The 21,438-nt window shown below is 44.1% G+C and overlaps 1 protein-coding gene across 3 annotated transcripts in view; it reads right to left on the bottom strand.

Moving 5' to 3' along the window:
- Positions 1-21,438, bottom strand: part of RORA (RAR related orphan receptor A) — a 371,453-nt gene that overhangs the window by 26,432 nt on the left and 323,583 nt on the right. For all 3 annotated transcript variants that reach the window (XM_088656707.1, XM_060282632.2, XM_035132134.3), the window contains one exon: positions 5,010-5,095. In XM_088656707.1, coding sequence (XP_088512833.1) covers positions 5,010-5,095 — 86 coding nt within the window. The remainder of the gene's footprint in view (positions 1-5,009; positions 5,096-21,438) is intronic.

The following is a 21,438-nucleotide window of genomic DNA, read 5'->3' on the forward strand; positions in this document are numbered from 1 at the left end:
ATGATGGGATTAGTCAGTTTTTTTATTGTTTGTAACTATTGGCCATCACGAAATAAATCACAAACAGAAAGACAGTCCAAGAGTATGTTAAACATAAATTTTTAGAGCTGCAAATTGCATTTAAAATGGCAAAGCTGAAATCATCCAGACTTTTAAATAAACCCTTGACAGTGAACACTTTTAGTCTTATGAGGTCAAAATAAGTAGCACATAATCTTCTTGCTGCTACATCTACATCAGTCCCAAACCATCTCATTTTGAAATCATCTGACTGACTTAGAAAACATTGTAACTTTGAAATGAATAGTGAAATCTGTCCCTAGGTGAACTGTATAAAAGGCAATACATGATATGCAATTTATTTGATGTGGCTTAATCAGCATATGTATCTTCTGGTCATCTTCTGGTCTGTTAAAGAATTTACTACTGGTCAGATACTTAAATTCTAAGCTGAGTAAAACACATGTCTAACAGGAAGAAAAGTTATTTCCAGCAGATAAGCAGCCCTTTTATTTCTAATTTTAATATGCCAGTTTAATTTTAATTGACTTCAAATATATGCAGACTTTTAAAGTCCATTTCGGCATCTTCAGCAAAAATTGCATTACTGATTTTAAAGTCATAAGTGTCCTAAGATGACCTTACAGGGGGAACTGCACATAACTCAACATCAAACTGCTACAACATGCACAGCCTCTTCTATGCTACAGCTCTAAATGTGATTAGCAACCATGTTATGGTTTAAAACAATTAAATACCAGGTGTGGGAGCGCAATCGCAGCACAACAGGGAATCTCAAGTCTTCCCTCTCAGTGAAAATCCCCCCTATCCTGCAGCAATTAGCATTAAAACAAGCCTTCCACTGATCAGATAAAGGCAGTGGCAGGTTTCATCTTCTTGCAGTCCATGGGACTCTCAAGAGTCTCCTCCAGCACCATAATTCAAAAGCATCAATTCTTCAGAGATCAGCCTTCTTTATGGTCCAGCTCTCACTTGCATACATCACTAGTGGGGAAACCATAGCTTTAACTATACGGACCTTTGTTGGCAAGGTGATGTCTCTGCTTTTTAAGATGCTGTCTAGGTTTGTCATTGCTTTTCTCCCAAGAAGCAGGCGTCTTTTAATTTTGTGACTGCTGTCAACATCTGCAGTGATCATGGAATCCAAGAAAGTAAAATCTCTCACTGCCTCCATTTCTTCGCCTTCTATTTGCCAGGAGGTGATGGGACCAGTGGCCATGATCTTGGTTTTTTTGATGTTGAGCTTCAGACCATATTTTGCGCTCTCCTCTTTCACCCTCATTAAAAGGTTCTTTAATTCCTCCTCACTTTCTGCCATCAAGGTTGTGTCACCAGCATATCTGAGGTTGTTGATTGTTCCGGCAATCTTAATTCCATCTTGGGATTCATCCAGTTCAGCCTTTCGCATGATGAATTCTGCATATAAGTTAAATAAGCAGGGAGACAATATACAGCCTTGTCGTACTCCTTTCCCAATTTTGAACCAATCAGTTATTCCATATCCAGTTCTAACTGTAGCTTCTTGTCCCACATAGAGATTTCTCAGGAGACAGATGAGGTGATCAGCACTACCATTTCTTTAAGAACTTGCCATACTTTGTTGTAGTTGACACAGTCAAATGCTTTTGCATTGTCAATGAAGTAGAAATAGATGTTTTTCTGGAACTCTCTAGCTTTCTCCACAATCCAGCGCATGTTTGCAATTTGGTCTCTGGTTCCTCTGCCCCTTCGAAATCCAGCTTGCACTTCTGGGAGTTCTCGGTCCACATACTGCTTAAGTCTGCCTTGTAGAATTTTAAGCATAACCTTGCTAGCGTGTGAAATGAGTGCAATTGTGCGGTAGTTGGGGCATTCTTTGGCACTGCCCTTCTTTGGGATTGGGATATAGACTGATCTTCTCCAATCCTCTGGCCACTGCTGAGTTTTCCAAACTTGCTGGCATATTGAGTTTAGTACCTTAACAGCATCATCTTTTAAAATTTTAAATAGTTCAGCTGGAATATCATCACTTCCACTGGCCTTGTTATTAACAGTGCTTTCTAGCACCCATTTGACTTCACTCTCCAGGATGTCTGGCTGAAGGTCAGCAACCACACTACCTGGGGTGTACGAGACCTCCATATCTTTCTGGTATAATTCCTCTGTGTATTCTTGCCACCTCTTCTTGATATCTTCTGCGTCTGTTAGGTCATTTCCACTTTTGTCCTTTATTATGGTAATCTTTGTACGAAATGTTCCTTTCATATCTCCAATTTTCTTGAACAGATCTCTGGTTTTTCCCATTCTGTTGTTTTCCTCTATTTCTCCTTGCTTTTTTTTTTTGAAATCTGCATTCAATTTCCTGTATCTTTCACTATCTCCCTCGCATTTTGCCTGCCTTCTCTCCCCTGCTATTTGTAAGGCCTCATTGGACAGCCACTTTGCTTTCTTGCATTTCCTTTTCATCTGAAGGCAGCCCTGTTTAGGGAGGCTTTTAATCTTTAATCTATTATTTAATTCTTCTGTTGGAAGCCACCCAGAGTGGCAGGGGAAACCCAGCCAGATGGGCGGGGTATAAATAATAAATTTATTATTATTATTATTATTATTATTATTATTATTATTATTATTATTAGGATGGTTTTCGTTGCTGCCTCCTGTATAATGTTACGTGCCTCCATCCATAGTTCTTCGGGCATTCTGTCCACCAAATCTAAATCCTTAAACCTGTTCCTCACTTCCACTGTGTATTCATAAGGGATTTGATTTAGATTGTGTCTTACTGGCCCAGTGGTTTTTCCTACTTTCTTTAGTTTAAGCTGGAATTTTGCTATAAGAAGCTGATGATCTGAACCACAGTCAGCTCCAGGTCTTGTTTTTGCTGACTGTATAGAGCTTCTCCATCTTTGGCTGCAGAGAATATAATCAATCTTATTTCGATGCTGCCCATCTGGTGATGTCCATGTGTAGAGTCGTCTCTTGTGTTGTTGGAAAAGAGTGTTTGTGATGACCAGCTTGTTCTCTTGACAGAACTCTATTAGCCTTTGCCCTGCTTCGTTTTGTACTCCAAGGACAAACTTGCCAGTTATTCCTTTTATCTCTTGATTCCCTACTTTAGCATTCCAATCCTCTATAATGAGAAGAAAATCCTTCTTTGGTGTCATTTCTAGAAGGTGTTGTAAGTCTTCATAGAATTGGTCAATTTCACTTTCTTCAGCACTGGTAGTTGGTGCATAAACTTGGATTACTGTGATGTTAAAAGGTCTGCCTTGGATTCGTATCGAGATCGTTCTATCATTTTTGAGATTGCATCCCTGTACAGCTTTTGCCACTCTTTTGTTGACTATGAGGGCCACTCCATTTCTTCTACGGGATTCTTGCGCACAGTAGTAGATATGATGGTCATCTGAACTGAATTCACCCATTCCCGTCCATTTTAGTTCACTGATGCCCAGGATGTCAATATTTATTCTTGCCATCTCATTTTTGACCACATCCAGCTTACCAAGGTTCATGGTTCTTACATTCCAGGTTCCTAGGCAATATTTTTCTTTACAGCATTGGACTTTCCTTTCGCCTCCAGGCATATCTGCAACTGAGCGACCTTTCGGCTTTGGCCCAACCGCTTCATCAGCTCAGAATCTACTTGTACTTGTCCTCCGCTCTTCCTCAGTAGCATGTTGGACGCCTTCCGACCTGAGGGGCTCATCTTCCAGCGTCATAACTTTTATATGCCTGTTTTCTTTGTCCATGGAGTTTTCTTGGCCAAATACTGGAGTGGTTTGCCAGTTCCTTCTCCAGTTCCTGCCTACCAGGTCATATTTGCCATCCTGTATTAAAAGCTCTAACTCATCTTCCTTGTTTCCCATATCCTGTGTATTTGTGTAGAGACAACTGAAATTATGAGTTCTTTCCTCCAGTTGCTTCCCTCTTGTAGTTTCCTTCCCTTTAGCAGGTTTCTGGAGCACCACCTCAGTTTCCTGTGCATCAATGAAGTTATCCCCCCTACCAGGGGCTCTTCTGTCATCTGTAATGTTCTCTCCCCTCCCCCCCTCAAGTTCTAGTCTAAAGTTCTCCTGATCAGATTCTCAAGACTCTTGGCAAACACATTCTTGCCAAATGCTGTGAGGTGCAGCCCATCTTTTGCCAGAAGTCCTTCCTCAAGGAAACAAGAGACCATGATCCAAGAAGCCAAACCTTTCCTGATGACACCACTTTCAATGCTGTTTGTGCCTGCATACATTTTGGGGCAGTCACACCGCCTAATTTCCAATCAGTGGCTATCCAATAACTTCCTGCTGAAATCCAATTTATTTTTTTGTCCTGGTTTTGTTGTAATTTAGGCCGTCCAGGCAGCAATGCCATGGTAGCAGTAGGGAAGCATCACAGAACAAAGAGAACAAATCTACCACTAATGGACTATTATTGTGACAATATGCTACAGAATACAGCCACAAGAAAGCATCAGTCTAGAGCAGGCATCCCCAAACTCGGCCCTCCAGATGTTTTGGGACTACAACTCCCACCATCCCTGACCACTGGCCCTGTTAGCTAGGGATGATGGGAGTTGTAGTCCCAAGACATCTGGAGGGCCGAGTTTGGGGATGCTTGGTTTAGAGCAGGCATCCCCAAACTGCGGCCCTCCAGATGTTTTGGCCTACAACTCCCATGATTCCTAGCTAACAGGACCAGTGGTTGGGGAAGATGGGAATTGTAGTCCAAAACATCTGGAGGGCCGAAGTCTGGGGATGCCTGGTTTAGAGGGACCCTAAGTTCCTAAACAGGTACCTATTTGGGTCTGTAAAGCTTTAAGAACAATGTGAATTTAGACAAGTGTCCTTTAGTGGAGAAAACACATCAATGCTTAAAAATTTGTCTATGGTGGTTTATTGATAATTAGTGTCAACTAGCAAACATGTAATCTTGCAAAAAGACACGTTTCCAAGTCACAGATTGAACACACTTTGTGGACTCTCATATATAACTTTTAATATAAATATAAAGCTTACCTTACAGCCTTCACAGGTAATGACACCATAATGGATTCCTGATGATTTGTCTCCGCAGATCTTGCATGGAATAATTTCAATTTGAGCTGCAACAGAAGCATACAACCAGTTAATTATATTTTCTTTTAAACACCTTAGAAAAGCATTCCCTGATCAGCATTTGTACAATGAAAACTAATAACCTGCTCAACATTCTACCACATTAACTATTCATTGCTGAACTGTGAGGGTCCCCCTAGGGCCTTGTACTAATTTATGGTTACTTGTTATATAATAGCTTTCAGGTTATTAAAATGGGTCATTTGAGAAAGTACTTAAAAACTCACAACGTCAGATTTAGCATTTTAAAACCAAGAGGCATTGGACCCAAGAGTTTCTGCTTTGGCCAAATAAAAAAATATATGCATTTCATCACACGGCAAGATTATGCATACAGCATAAACCATCCGCCTGTCTTGGGAGATAGTGGAGGAGTGCATCTTCAAAAGTGAAGTCAAGCTGTTGGTAGGTTGCAGCGTCTGCTGTGGCTGTAGAGTCTGACATGAGAGAGACATGGTATGTTGCAGCTGAAGCAGATTAAGGCATCCAGTTGTGCTGCTGCAGATGCATCATGGCTTTTTCTCTCTGTGTGTGCTCTTCCCAGTGGTCATTTCTTCTCTGTTCATTGCTGTGGGCTACCTGTCTCCAGGCACTGAGATTATCAGGGATTCCCACATGGCAGGATTGACGTTGCCAGCCTTCATGTCACATTTGCAGACATTTTTGTAACACAAAGTTGGTCTGCCAATTGGCCTGCTGCCGGAAGCCAGCTCCCCGTAGAGGATCCTTAGGGATCCTGTCATCTTCCATTCTGTGGACATGACCAAGCCAGCGTAGATGTCACTGAGACGGGAGTGCGAACCTGCTAGGGATGTGGGCTTGGGAGAGCACATCTTTGCCTGGAATTCTCTCCTGCCATGTCATACCCCAAATCCTCCTGATGCAGTGAATGTGGAAGGTGTTGGTTGTAAGTTGCCCACAACTCATTTCCATAAAGCAGCAGGCTCAACACGCAAGTCCGGTAGACCTCCATCTTGGTATTGGACATTAGCATCACAAATTCTCCCATAGCCTTTTGGTGAGGCAAGCCATTGCCATAGCTACCTTGCCAGTACACTTGCCCAGCCCAGCGATGATGACGAGATTGCTGGTTATGGTGGAACCCAGACAGTCAAAATTATCTACCACTTCAACTGTGTGCTCATCAAAGCTGATGTGTGTGATGCTGGTGACATCCTGGTCTTCATCAGACTGCTGGTAAGACCAAACTCCCTGAAGGCTTGGGCAAAACAGTTGGTGGGTCTCAGAGTGTGCTATCAAGGCAGTGTCATCTGCAAACAACATCTCTCGGATAAGGATCCACCACACTTTTGTCTTGTCATGGAGATGTGTCAGGTTGAACAGAACCCCATCTCTCCTTGTATGGATGTATAAAGTAATCTATTGCAAGGCAATTCCTGACACATTTAAAACATGCATGTTCATTCTTTGGCAAAAAATTAAGATGCAAAAGTAGCTGCCTAGTTATGGTCACCACAACAATATGTCTAGTCATGTTTTAACCCCTACAAGATTACGAATCAAATGATGACAAGATGAGGGAGCTAGCTGAAGATAGAATAAATGCTGTGCACAATAGACAAATTCTTTAAAACAGAGAAGCAATCAAATGGGAAAGCAGTCTAGAAGAGATGTGACTGCAGTTTCTTTCTAGAGAATGTGAAAACCAATCCTCTTTTACAAAATTGCAGGGGGTAATTTGCCAAAACCTGTATCTTAAAAAATTGCTGAACAACTTTGTGTAAATAATTTATTTGGTTCTTTTTGCAATTTGTGGTATTTGAAGGGTTGAAACCAGTCATACCAAAACAGGTTACAGAGGGCCCAGTGGGACTCAAATTTAGGCATGTATAGGACAGGAACACTCTGTGAACTTCATGGCTGAGTGAGTATTTGAACTCGGGTCTCCCACGTTCTAGTCCTACAGGCACTCTAACCACTACACCACACTGGCTCTCACTAGGGTGAACCTTTTCCTTTCAGTTTGCAAAATCACAGCTTCTGTGATAGGTGGAGCTGCCAGTGAGGGACCTTGTCTCATTCTGTCCATCATGCCCACATATCATGATTATTTTTTAAGTTCTAATGTTTTTATTTCTCTAAAGGAAAGCACATCCCTGTAAATGATACAGGAGCACAAACAAATCTTTAAAAAAAAAACTAGGGTTATGCTCCACCATTTCTTTAAAAAATTCCAGCATTGTAATATCCTTTAAGACAGGCGTGTCCAACTTGAAGTAGGCTGTGATCTACAATCCAATATAAAAACTGGCAGTGATCTACCACCCAGGGGTAAGTGCAGGGTGGGCAGCAGGGCTGGGTACAGGGAGGGAGGGCGCTGGCTGCTCCCCCCAATGAGGCAGGGATGAGGGAAGGTTGGTTGGGTGGTGGCTGCTTCTCCTCTGGGGGCAGGGTGGGTGTGTGGGTGCTGGCTGCTTCCCCCGACATGGCAGGGGTGTGGGCAGGCGGGCACTGGCTGTTTCCCCTGAGGGGGAGGGATGGGTGCAGCATGGGCAGTCGCGCACCGACAGGGCAGGGGTGGGTGCATGGGCAGCATCAAAATAGCTGCTCCCAGCATCTCCGGAGGAGGGCGGGTGGCGATCAACCAGAATTCATTGCAAGATCTACTCGTGGATCGGCATTGACGCGTTGGACATGTCTGCTTTTAAGAGATGTGGTGACAAGAATTGCAGACAGTATTCCAAGTGCAGCTGCACCATAGACTTGTATAAGGCCTTTATGATATTTCCAGTTCTGTTTTCAGTCATTTTCCTAATGATCCCTAAAATCAATTCCCCCCTTTTACCGCTGCCACAACCTAGGTTAACTTCTTAATTGAGCTATCCACTGGGACCCTAAGTTCTTGGTCAGCCACCACCAGCTCAGACCTCATTAGCATATATGTAATGTTAGGGTATTTTGCCCCAGCATGCATCACTTTACACTTGTAGGATTTATCATTTTAATATTCATTCACCCAGTTTGGAAAAGGGACGCGGGTGGCGCTGTGGGTTAGACCACAGAGCCTAGGGCTTGCCGATCAGAAGGTCGGCGGTTCGAATCCCCACAATGGGTGAGCTCCCGTTGCTCAGTCCCAGCTCCTGCCAACCTAGCAATTCGAAAGCACGTCAAAGTGCAAGTAGATAAATAGGTACCACTACAGTGGGAAGGTAAACGGCGTTTCCGTGTGCTGGTCTGGTTCACCAGAAGCGGCTTTGTCATGCTGGCCACATAACCTGGAAGCTTTACGCCGGCTCCCTCTGTCAATAACGCGAGATGAGCGCCGCAACCCCAGAGTCGGTCACGACTGGAACTAATGGTCAGGGGTCCCTTTACCTTTACCCAGTTTGGAGAGATCCTTTTGGAGCACCTCACAGCCACTTTTAGTTAAAAACTACCACAGACAACTTGGTGTCATCAGCAGACTTTGCTAACACATCTCCTGGAAAGGCTAGAAAGATGTTCTGTCTCATGCTGCAGACTTGGGTTCACAAAGCAGACAACACACCAGGGCTGGGCGATGTCAGGTTTTCAAAATCACACTGTATCGCCAGGCTCTCCTGCCCAGCCAGTTGCAAAGCATGCAGCTGCAAATCTTGACTTGGGCACTAGGTGGCACCCCTCAGTTGCAAAAAGTGACTGGCGACGGGTTAATTTCGAACACTGCTTGCACTGCTTGGAGATTTGGGTGGCATGGAACAATAAATAAGTAAATAATCCTTTCCTGTATGCTCCACTATGCTACTGCTAAAGTTGTATTGTGGTCTGCTTTTCTTCCAAAGGGTTTCTGGTGTCCTTTTCCCTGGCCAGTTCCACAACAACCTGGGGTCACAAGTCATCTAATCACCCCATGCCAGATGTTCCTGCCCCCTACTATTTGCCTTGTGAATGCAAATACATGTTTCTGGTCTGATGAATGTAAAACTGCTTGCTACTTTTCCTTTTTAAAAAAAACATCAGGAAGGGGTAATTAGGGTGCTTTTCCACTTATCAGTTTCATCTTTTGCATGCAAAGAAGTGCTTGCTCAAATCTTGTTCGCATGCAAACAAGACACAGTGAGAAATGCAGGGTCTGTTGAAAACAGGACATGGAATAGATAATGACAGAAATTCCCAGCTTTGTTTCACTATTACTGAGTTAGAGCTAATGGGCCCAAATCCGGCTTCTCCAGAAATGAGCAGAGATTGCAACACAGTACTGCTTAGTCAATCATACCTCAATCAAATTGGTTTGTTATTATTGAAACAGTAACATTTTCCAACCATACTGAGGATACTTGAATTGATAAGGCATAAATAAACATATTGCTTGTGTACTGCGTACTGCATATGAAACTTAATGTACCACTGGATAAGTTACTGTAGTTCCATGTTGCTCTCGAATTTACATGAAAACCAATAAAAGTTATTTGGAAAGAAATATAACTTCATTCTAGGTAAAATAATAATGATAATATAATGATAGATGATAATTAGCCTGGAATCATAGTTCCAATATGCCTAGTTGGAGTATACGCTTATTTCAATTCACAGATATTTTTTTCTAAACATATATTTACAGAGGCACTCTCAGGGCTGTCTCAAGCCGGTCTGGCGCCGTGGCACGGAGATCGCTCTGCCGCCCCCGCCCTGGTGGGCGGGCAGGCGCAGCTCGCAGCATGGCTTTTCCGCACGGCTTCGCACGGCAGCGCCCTCCTGCCACCCCGCACCACTGAGACTACCCCTAGAGCCGGGCCTGGGCACTCTCACACTAGAAATCTTACAGTCTTTATGCAATGGGGGGCAAGGGGAATCATGAGATTCTACAGGACCCACTTGGAGTACTGTATACTGCTTACTCCTGACAAGGAGAGAGATGCCACCAGCCACTCACCCTCCAAGCAAACCCTTACTTTTTCTTCAACAGAGAAAGAAGACACTGGACAATAGGGCTGTTCTCTTAAATACAGGGGGAAAGTGGCCAGATATAAAAGACAGAAGAAAGCAAAACTTCCCATGTGCCTGACTTCCTTTTGCCTCTCTGCTGGACAAAAAAAAGGAAGGCGCCAGGGGGCTGAAGGAGCAACAGTCTGTTAGGTGACCCGGAAACTACAATTAATCCAGAATGCGGCAGCTAAACTGGTGACTGGGAGTGGCCGCCGAGACCACATAACACCGGTCCTAAAAGACCTACATTGGCTCCCAGTACGTTTCCGAGCACAATTCAAAGTGTTGGTGCTGACCTTTAAAGCCCTAAACGGCCTCGGTCCAGTATACCTGAAGGAGCGTCTCCTCACCCATCGTTCTGCCCGGACACTGAGATCCAGCGCCGAGGGCCTTCTGGCGGTTCCCTTACTGCGAGAAGCAAAGTTACAGGGAACCAGGCAGAGGGCCTTCTCGGTAGTGGCACCCACCCTGTGGAATGCCCTCCCACCAGAAGTCAAAGAGAATAACAATTACCAGACCTTTAGAAGGCATCTTAAGGCAGCCCTTTTTAGGGAAGCTTTTAATGTCTGATGGATTTCTGTATTTTAATATTTTGTTGGAAGCCGCCCAGAGTGGCTGGGGGAACCCGGCCAGATGGGTGGGGTATAAATAATAAATTATTATTATTATTATTATTATTATTATTATTATTATTATTATTATTAGGATTCATTCCCCGTCTGCAGTCATAGGCTTATTGTGTATCATATGACTATGTGTTTTCATTCCCACAGAGTGGAAGTGACGTAGACAGGATGTTTATGTGGGACTGTTGTTCCTTTGTTCTTTCTCTTTACTGGCTGTGATGCCAGAGAGAGGGAGCCATGATGTAGAGCTCCCAGTTTGTTTATATGTAAATAAAACAGTTAGGCTTATTTACTGACTTGTGTGTTGTTCATCACGTTTGTGAGAGCAATTGCATATTTGGCCTGTGGGACCCAGAGATGGCCGAATTATTGACACAGTCTTCAAAAGAACTACCCACCAACAGAAACATTTAAGTTAGTGGTTAACTGTGGTAGGCTTGGGGGAATCCACACAAATGCAGAAAAAGCACAGGATGTGGTACTGGGCTCAAAACCTTAGCTTATGAAGGTGAAGATAGCATGAAAGTGCATGGGCAGCGATCTGCATTGCCCAAATAGCAGTTGAAGGGAATTTCCTGGTGTGGATCATTGATGACCAGCCCTAGTCTTTTGCCTCCCCCCGCCCCCGCATGACTACTTTAAAGAGAAGAAAGGAGAGATAAATTCACATGCATGTTTTGGGATTCAGTGAAGAATTTGGGTTATCTTTCCACGGCATTGTAATTTTTATTTTCCCCTTAGCTCTGTGTACAACAAGCTAAGTGAGCTTAGATATCCCTGAGCAGGTGCTCCAGAAGTTTGCTCAGTCAGTCTAGAACAGGAGAGAGTCTCATAAAGTGCTGCAAGACTTGGCTCCTGTCCTGGAAAGCACTTAATCATACACTCCAGGCATGCACTGAATTTTACTTACGGTTTGAGCTAATCATATGGTTAGATTGAAGCATTAAGCAGATTGTTATGTAACATCCACTGGTCACACAATATCGCTATGCTGGAATGAGCAATCAAATATCCAGGGCCGGACCAAGATATTTTGACACCTGAGGCGAACCACAAAATGGTGTTCCCCCCAGCCAGGGAAGAAGAGGCGACTAAGATCTACATCGGGAACAAAGTGGGGGAAATCAAATGAACATTACCTGGTGGCTGAAGTGGAAATCAAAGGCTGTCATGGGAGCGATAGGGAAGGGGTTCACTCTGAATCATTCTGACCGGGTACAGACTTCAAAGGACAGTCCCTGCCCTTTCCTCCCTAGGGGTAAGAGGAGACCAGCTGCCAAGAGGCTGCAGTAGAGGCAGCATTGGAGGCGGAGGGGTGCTGCCACCAAGGAGGTGGCAGTTCCGGCCTCCAAGGAGTGTGTTGCAGCCATCCTTGTGGCAGTGGCGGACAGATCCGCTGTGCCTGTGGATCCTGCCACCTAGGGCAGTCATGTCACCTTGCCCCATGGGCGGACTGGCCTTGCAAATATCAGACCACAACTAGATCGACATACAAAGCCATCATGCTGTTCTCTGTACAAATTCAGTCCCAGGACTGGGTCAGGACCCACCCACCCACCCACAAAAATGTATAAATGGATAGCTACAGCTACAACAGCAGGCAGCGAAGACTATGTAGCTCAGGTGACACAATCCTTGTCTTGCGGACAACCTGAACAGGACTGTTAAGAATACTTTAAACTCTCTCTTCATTACTCACGTTGTCCTAGAACAGGGGCCGGCAACCTAAGGCCCATGGGCCACAAGCGGCCTACGGGGGTCGTTTAACCAGTCCCCGAGCCGCCCCCGAACTGAGCCGCCTGCTCGGCGTGTCCCCATGCACTGCGCTAAAGAGGCACGGCACGACATGGCATGGGGTCTCACTTCCGCGGCACTAGAAATCGCATCTGTGCATTTTCTGTGCATGTGCACAGAAAATTGTGACTGTGAAGATGCAGACACCCAAAAACACGTCTGCACAGACAGAGATGCTGGAAATCGCGATCTGGCCCACAGAGGGATCTCTGCTGGAGTGAACCGGCCCAGACAAGGTAAACCTTGCCGACCCCTGTCCTAGAATCAGCCACATCACCATAACCCTCCTCCATCTCTTCTCTATTTCACCGTTACCTTCACTGAAGGTAGGAGCAGAACAGATAAGCCAACAAAAGCTGTTTTCCTAACAGCTGATACAAAATATCTCATGCATACGGTAGATGGGACAGCCTTGAATACAGATGCATCACCAACTTCAGAATCAGTCGCATTTTAACAGCTCTTGTTTGAAGATTTGTCTCCAAAAGAAAACCAGACCCAGAAAGTACCATGAGAAGTTGTCACACAAGGAAGAGATACTGATGGTGACAAAAATAAAGAAGATGGGAGAAAAATCTGACAGTCATTTGGAAAGCATGCTGGCCGTGTTGGTCTGCCGTAGACAAAACAAAATAAAAAAAATTCCTTCCAGTAGCACCTTAGAGACCAACTAAGTTTGTCATTGGTATGAGCTTTCGTTCTGAAGAAGTGTGCATGCGCACGAAAGCTCTTACCAATGACAAACTTAGTGCTACTGGAAGGAATTTTTTTTATTTGGAAAGCAGTTTGGTAGCACAAGAAACTTCCGAAATAAGAAGGGATATATTCATAAGAAATGTTTCTTAAAATCTGGGACGGTCACTAACATAAACACATTCTGTATATAAACTGGTAAATGCTACACACTTAACCACGACAGCTAGAACTCACCAGAACTCAGTTCCAGCACCTCTCAGTTGAGCGCCATTGCTAATATATGGGAGGCATTCGTGGTGAGTATATTTCTAGAAAAATAGCTGTCATCAAAGACTACCATTTTTCACAGAAACATTGCTGCTGCTCCTTCTAAGTCTATTGATTAAACATGCAGCTATACATAGTCAATGACACTCATACATATTTAGTAGCACAAACAAGAATTTGCATTGAAGCAGAATTAACCAAGGAATTATTTGACTGCATAACATTCTAATCCCAGTGCATTTTCAGCTCCATTACCTAAATAATTTGCTCTCCTGTGCACCCTAAAGTAATTCATGATGATTAAGTATTATTCACCTAAATCATCTGAAGCTTACAACAGCATTATCATTTTGACAAGTTCCCAAATGCCAGGTTCACAAAGTGTTGGTGTGTTAGGGGTGGTGGTGTCTAGCTACAAATGCACAAGCAGTTCATAACACAAATAGCCTCCTAGTCAAACACAGATTTAAGGATATCTAGGAGGGCTGCCATTCAATGTAGTCAATTAATTGTTTAGGTTAACCAATGTATTAAAAAATCAAATGACTAGAAATTGCCCCGATTGATAAAGCAGCAAAAAATGTAAATTAATTTCCAGGCAAGTAGTTAGGATTTATTTATTATTTCAACTGATGCCCCACCTCTCTGCATCTAACACCCAAGGTGCCTAACAGCCACAACAATAAGTACAGTATTTTAAAAAAATTGCAGATGGCAAGCAGTATCTAAAGAAGAATTCTCTACTGCGAGAGAAAAAAGGAGGCACCTCTTCTATGTATTGTGCTTTTTTCATTATAAATATTTTGTCTCCCCCTTTGCCACCCACCCACACATTGGTGCAGATTTAGTGCATCAATTAATAAATTAGAATCCAATGTTTAATCAGCTAACAGCACACTCTTATGCATGTCTAACTCAGAAGGAAGCCCCATCAGCAGGGCCGTCTTAAGGACTTCTGGCGCCCTGGCACCGTGGTTCGACGGATCCCTCCGGCGCCCCCCGCCACCCCGTTTTCCAGCGCGGCGGGCGGGCGGGCGGGCTCAGCGTGCAGCGCGGCTGCCGAGGGCACTGCTGCATGGCGGGTGGGCTTGGCACGCAGTGCTGCTGCCGAGGGGGCTGCTGCATGGCCGGCGCCCCCCCTGACGGGCTGGCGCCGTGGCGCCCTGCGCCACCCAGCCTGGCCGTAGGGCTGGCCCTGCCCATCAGGTTCAGTGAGATTTACTTATAGGATTGCACTGCAGATGTCCCTCATCGGGTGACAGATCTAATTTAAACTCTAGCACTATACACACATGGGGATGCAGGTGGCGCTGTGGGTTAAACCACAAGGCCTAGGGCTTGCTGAGCAGAAGGTCAGCAGTTCGAATCCCCATGACGGGGTGAGCTCCCGTTGCTCGGTCCCTGCTCCTGCCCACCTAGCAGTTCGAAAACACATCAAAATGCAAGTAGATAAATAGATACCGCTCCAGCGGGAAGGTAAACAGCGTTTCCGTCTGCTGCTCTGGTTCGCCAGAAGTGGCTTTGTCATGCTGGCCACATGACCTGGAAGCTGTACGCCGGCTCCCTCGGCCAATAACACGAGATGAGCACCGCAACCCTAGAGTCGGTCACGACTGGACCTAATGGTCAGGGGTCCCTTTACCCTTACTATACACACAGCATCATATAGGAGGGAGCAGCCTTGGTTGATATGTGAAGCAAAGAGTAAGCATTGTTAGGCACATCCTAAAAAGGTAAAGGTAAAGGGACCCCTGACTGTTAGGTCCAGTTGCGGACGATTCTGGGGTTGCGGTGCTCCTCTCGCTTTATTGGCCGAGGGAGCCGGCGTACAGCTTCTGGGTCATGATTCATGTGGCCAGCATCACTAAGCCACTTCTGGCGAACCAGAGCAGTGCACGGAAACGCCGTTTACCTTCCCGCCAGAGGGGTACCTATTTATCTACTTGCACTTTGACGTGCTTTCGAACTGCTAGGTGGGCAGGAGCTGGGACTGAGCAACAGGAGCTCACCCTGTCACGGGGATTCGAACCGCCAACCTTCTGATCAGCAAGCCCTAGGCAATGTGGTTTAGACCACAGCGCTGCCCGCATCCCTTTAGGCACATCCTAGACATTTTGGTACCCAGGGCAAAATATTCACACAACATTCCTTCTTCCTTTAGTTAGAATGTTATTATTCATGTGCCACAGCTTCAATCTACTATTACTACAATTTCTTCTAAAATACACATCCTGCCTTTCACTTTAAAGACTTCCAGGACAGGTTACAATAAATATTAAAAACAATAATAAAAACAATAACACTAGAACAGATTTTATAAACATATACAGCAGCATACAATCAAATAAATAACCAAACCAAATGGTAGAAGCTTCAGCAGAGTAGAAGTTAAGTGGAGCAAACAAAAACCATTGCTTTGGGGAGAGCTTTCCCGAACTGATGTGCCACTACAGAAAAGGCAGTAATTTCACCTGCTATATGTGGGGGGATGAACAGACCCAGAGAACAGCCTTTGCAAAGATAGTCATGAACAAGCAGGCTGATATGAGCAGGCAGTCTACATGGCTCATTGCAGGAAAATAAAGACCCTATCCACCAAAAAGCACATCCTTGCCCAGAAGAGATTAAGTAGAAATTATATACATTTTAAAATGATTACTGGAATAATGGACAACTTGACACACTTTAATGGCCCCCCAAATTGGCTGCCTGAGGCAGCTGCCTTGCTCTGCCTAAGAGGGAAGACTGGTCCCGTGAACCAGACTCTCAGATAAATGGCCTCCTGCCACTCTGTACAGATTCAGTTATCTCAAACCTCAGGCACCATCTATACAGCTTTTTTTTGACGGCATTAGTTTGCAAACCACGAGCAGGGACTTGTTTGTATAGCATGAAGGTGCAATAGGAGGTACTTGATCAATAATAAGCCCTTGCACACATGCGCCAAAGTGAGGACACTCTTTCCCCCATGTGTTGCAGCAGGATTCCCAAGAGGAGATCAACATTGCAGGTAGCACAGAAACTTTCAGAAACTGGTAGCATATGCTTTTTGTGCTCAAAAAATACTTTCACAAAATAATTGTGTGAAGAATTGTGCAGGGAAAATAGCACATTCATGCAGCTCTTGAAATGGTTAAGGTACCAATCGCAAACATACACGAGAACAGTTGCGTTTTTTGTTCATTTCCCATTCACACATGCAGAGAGGAATGTTGCAAATGTGTATTAATGTGTTTCAATGTGAAATGTATTGCAGATCATCACAGCACCATTAAGACCTCCCCCCTGCCCCTCCCGATAGCTGGTTATGATAATTCTTTAACACTGTCAATGATACCAGAATGGGTTTAAAAGAAGCAGTTATTAGTTGTTTATTTGCTGCTTTTTAAAACGCTTGCTTCCACTTTTACAAGGGCAGAATGATTCAGCTCTACTCTTATTTAAGCCTCTGGGTGTAGTGCATGGAGTGCCATACACACACTTTTCCACAGCATTCCTTAACAAAGGATGGCATGCCCCATCTAAACAACCAGTAATACTGCAGGGGTTTCACTAAGTCAGCAGGACAAGGATCCCAGAGCGTATGAACATCTAGTGGAACAGCCATTCAAGGAACTGTGAACAAGCAACATTCAAATGCTCAATGAACAGGTAGTCTAGAGTGACCTTTGTGAGGAAAGTGACTTGTGATCAGGTGTCATCACAGCTATACACACAAAATTCTATCCTATTGCACAATTAATTGTGTGGAGCAGCCATTAAGGCTGCTGTGATACAGATGCCACTATAGTTGTATCGAGTCTGCCCTGTGTTTCTCCCCATAGGATAGTAATTCCCAAACTGCTGTCCTGGCTCCTATCCAAAACACAAAGACAAAAGCTCTTGCTTGTAACCAAGAAAGAGATCTTTATTCGGACAAGTAATGGTACAGGCTCGCCAGCAGACATGGTGCTCAAGAGTCGCAATTCAGGAACAGGGCAAGTTCAGAACTACACAGAAGTGACAAAGATGTCCCAGCAAGTTCCCCTGCCCACCAAGTTGGAAAGATGAGGTGGAGCACGCTGACTTGTAAGACTCTCTTCCCTGGGAATGTCAAGCTTGCTGGCACACACTGTTGCTGCTGGTGGGTTTGCTCCTATCTGCAAAGGCAGCACCTGGTTATAGATGACAAGTCTGTGCCCTCTTGTTCAGCCAAACCTTAATCTGTAGTGGTACTGAACTGAAAGGGTGGTTAGAATGCCTGGGAAGCTCAGTATGAGGCCATAAGTCAGGCATCCTCAGACTTCGGCCCTCCAGATGTTTTGGACTACAATTCCCATCATCCCTGACCACTGGTCCTCTTAGCTAGGGATCATGGGAGTTGTAGGCCAAAACATCTGGAGGCCCGCAGTTTGGGGATGCCTGCCATAAGTAATGCCACTTTCCTCTGGGGATGGCTCAGTCTTTCTAAAAAACAAACTCCTAGCTCTTGTATCAAAAGTCAGGAAATCACTGCCCTCAACACACACACACACACACACACGGCCTCAAATTCTTACTGGCAGAAGCTCAAAAGCAGCATTCTGTTCAAAAGTAGCTTTTGGGTGCCCAATGCTGTAAGAACTGCAACACATCCCATCTCTGATACTACTGGAGACTAGATGCAATCTTTCTAGAACTGATGCAAGTGTCAGGCAGCTTATTCAGAGGATGAACTAGGTGTGTACTAACTCAGTGATAATCATCTTACATTGTCAAGAAAATCAATTGAAAAAGCTACAGAAATACCCGTTGAATCAGAATGACAGGAAAGATGGGAGGAAATTCTGTCCATGGCCATTAGGTGTCACTGCAGTCAACAGAGTTGGCTAAGACAAAAAAACGACAACTTAAATCAATGTCCAGTTCTTAGGTTTTAAGTGGTGCTTGGTCCTTATAAGACCCTCACTGCCTAATACAGTAGCAGTAAGACCACAGCAATTTCTAGATTTTGCACCACTCATCAATCACCCTCTTTTTTTTGCAAAAGGGGCCTTTTTAGCCTTGTTTCCAAAGTGCCAAAGCCTAGCAGAGATAAAGCTTTGGGTAGTAACACTTCAGGTCCTGGGCATCGTACATTTAAGAGCAAGGGTAATTCATAGGTCTGGCTCGACATTTTACTGCTTCATACTGACTCATCATGTAACTCAAAAGCTGCACCTCAACACCTGTTATTTGGCAAGAGATTCTGGAATACACAATTCCAAAATCAAATGCTGCCCCAGAGGCAAACCACTTGGATTTCCTATTGTCAGAGCTGGACTGTAAGGAAAGAGCAAATAAAGACAGAAGGGTTCTAGCCCAGGCAGAAGTGAGGGGGGAGAGCAGTTCATTGAAGGCCTCAGGAGCATTGATGGCAGTCAAGGGTTTAAGGCTAAAGAGACTGATCCAAGCAAGAGGGCAGGCAAAAGAAATCAGATCGTGTGTCAGACTGGAAGTGCAGCAGGTAGGTAAGCAGCTACTGAAGACAAAACTAGAGAGCCATTCAGACATGACTGGAGTGTGGCAAACACCTAACCCTAGCTTGGAAGCATTCTCAGCCAGGCCAGGTGCGCTTCTAGAGCCATACAGTACTGGAACCAGGGCAGTCGATACTGGCTCTTTAGCCCACTCTACAGTCTTGAATAGCCCACCACAAGAGGAACCATGGCACAGAAGAGGCTCCTAATTCAAATTCGAGCCTGATACTTGTGCAGTTAACTTGGCCCTGGCTGCACCAAAAGCCTAACTTCTGTCTGTTGTGGGTCTTCAATGACAACCAGGTGGATGCCAGGAGGGATTTATGATGTGCATCCGCCATCCAGTTCTGTTCTTGCTGCTTTAAAGGTAAAGGTAAAGGGACCCCTGACCATTAGGTCCAGTCGTGACCGACTCTGGGGTTGCGCGCTCATCTCGCATTATTGGCTGAGGGAGCCGGCGTATAGCTTCCAGGTCATGTGGCCAGCATGACAAAGCCGCTTCTGGCAAACCAGAGCAGCACATGGAAACGCCGTTTACCTTCCCGCTGTAGCGGTTCCTATTTATCTACAGTACTTGCATTTTGACGTGCTTTCTTGCTGCTTTACGCTGGCTAAGACCCCATTTTCTTTAGCTTTTCTCCTCCCTCCTTCCTCAATTACTTAAAGCTATGAATTCGAAACCTCTTCAAGCAAGAATTTCATATTACAGTTGAAAGAAGTGCCTTAAGGCTTTGGAGAATTCCTGAAAATATGAACTCTAAAATACGAATGCAGTTAAAACAAAAAGAAAATAATTATTTTTAACATTGATTTCCCATAATGTTTTAAAGCCTGGGGCTGGTAATGTCATAAAGGTTTGACTAAGTGAAAGTGCCCATCATTTTTCAATCTCTACTTCTTTCAAATGTAAAAGTAACTCTTCTGTACCCTCAATTGCTTGGAATGCTACTTTTCCTCCAACAGCAAAACTATTACAGAGGATTTTTTCTCTCCAGTTCTGAATTAGTTGCAATTTATAGCTTGTAAAGTTAAGCTTGTACCATTAAGCTTGCCCAGTTCCAAAATGGCCACCGCGCCAGAATAAACCAGGGAAAAACAAAAGAATCCGTTTTTTCAGCTAGGAACAGCTGGAAAAACGGGGATTTCCCGGGAATACAGGAGACTTGGCAGCTATGCTTGCATGGTTAGAATGTGCTGGCAGTTGAGGAGGGAAGAGTCGTATCCATTGTTCCTCTGATGACACCCACCACTGGCCCCAAAAGGTCGATCACAAGGGAATCCAAGTCCCCTGGGGTGAAAAAGATCCCCCACCTCAGCTGGGAAGAAATCAGGTTGGTGACAAGAAGCATGTCTATGATTAACAGACTTGCTTACATCAGTAGTATACCATCATTTGAATTAGTTCTCTTTCTTAATTCTGGAGGGTTTTTTTGTGTTGGCTGACAGTCCATTTTTTGTTTTTATTTCTAAACTTTCCAGGAAAAATGTGTAGCTAGGACTGTAGAACTGAAGACAGCATGCTTTGGCCCTAGTCATCAGCCAGAAGAATAAGGAGTGCGCTCTCTCTCTCTCTCTCTCTGTGTGTATGTGTGTGTGTGTGCGTTTGTGGTGATTTCACCATTCTTTGTATTATTACCTCTTGTTTGTAAACTGCCTTGAGAATCATTGGATTGAGAGGCGAGGTATGAATATTTTAAACAAGTTAATAAATATGTGAATTCTTTGACAAATGCCACTGTGACCGCAGCAAGTATTTCAGATGTTTGGTAAACTTTTCTTTTACCAAGTAAGTTAAAGTTAACTTTAACTTATTTAACACTAACTAAATCTGTTTAAAGTCTATCTCCAAACTGACAGTGGTCTTGTAATCTGCTTTAGATAAAGAAGTGCCAAGATTAGTGATTACATAAACCCATCACCAAGCAGAGAAAGAATAATCAGATCAACTTTTTTTTATTTGTCCACAAAGGCTATTAGAATCAGCTGACTCCCCGAAATCCAATTTAACGTTGCTAAAAAACCCTTTACGTAGAACCCGTTTGAGATGGGGCAAACTAGACATTTGCAAAGAGAATTGCTTTTGTTTCCTCAACTGTATTGCCTCTAGCCATCATTTAATAAAATCTGGAGGGGGATAATACTTAAAACAAGAAGCTGAATATTTATTGCTGAAGGAATAATGCAACCACAATCTACTCATGTAAAAGCAGTAACACAACAAGTAACTTGTAAATATTCATTGAGTAGAGGCTTAGAAAGGAAGCAGAGTCATTTTATAGTCGCCTAAAGGCAGAAATAAATCATTGTAACTGGCATGGGTGGGAGAGATGTTCTAGCCAAAATTATTTTTGATTTGTGATACTTCCCATGCTTTCACTGAGTCAATATTTGTGGCACTGTGGCTTGCTATGTCATCATGTCAGTGGTCAAGGTACCTAGGATTTGGTCCATGACCTACCAACACCACAGGCAGAAAGCATTTTATCATCATCATCATTTATTAATTTTTTATACCACCCTTCACCAAAGAATTACAGAATGGTT

The sequence above is a fragment of the Zootoca vivipara genome, chromosome 13, assembly GCF_965207765.1.
Source record: "Zootoca vivipara chromosome 13, rZooViv2.hap1.1, whole genome shotgun sequence".
NCBI lineage: Eukaryota > Metazoa > Chordata > Lepidosauria > Squamata > Lacertidae > Zootoca > Zootoca vivipara.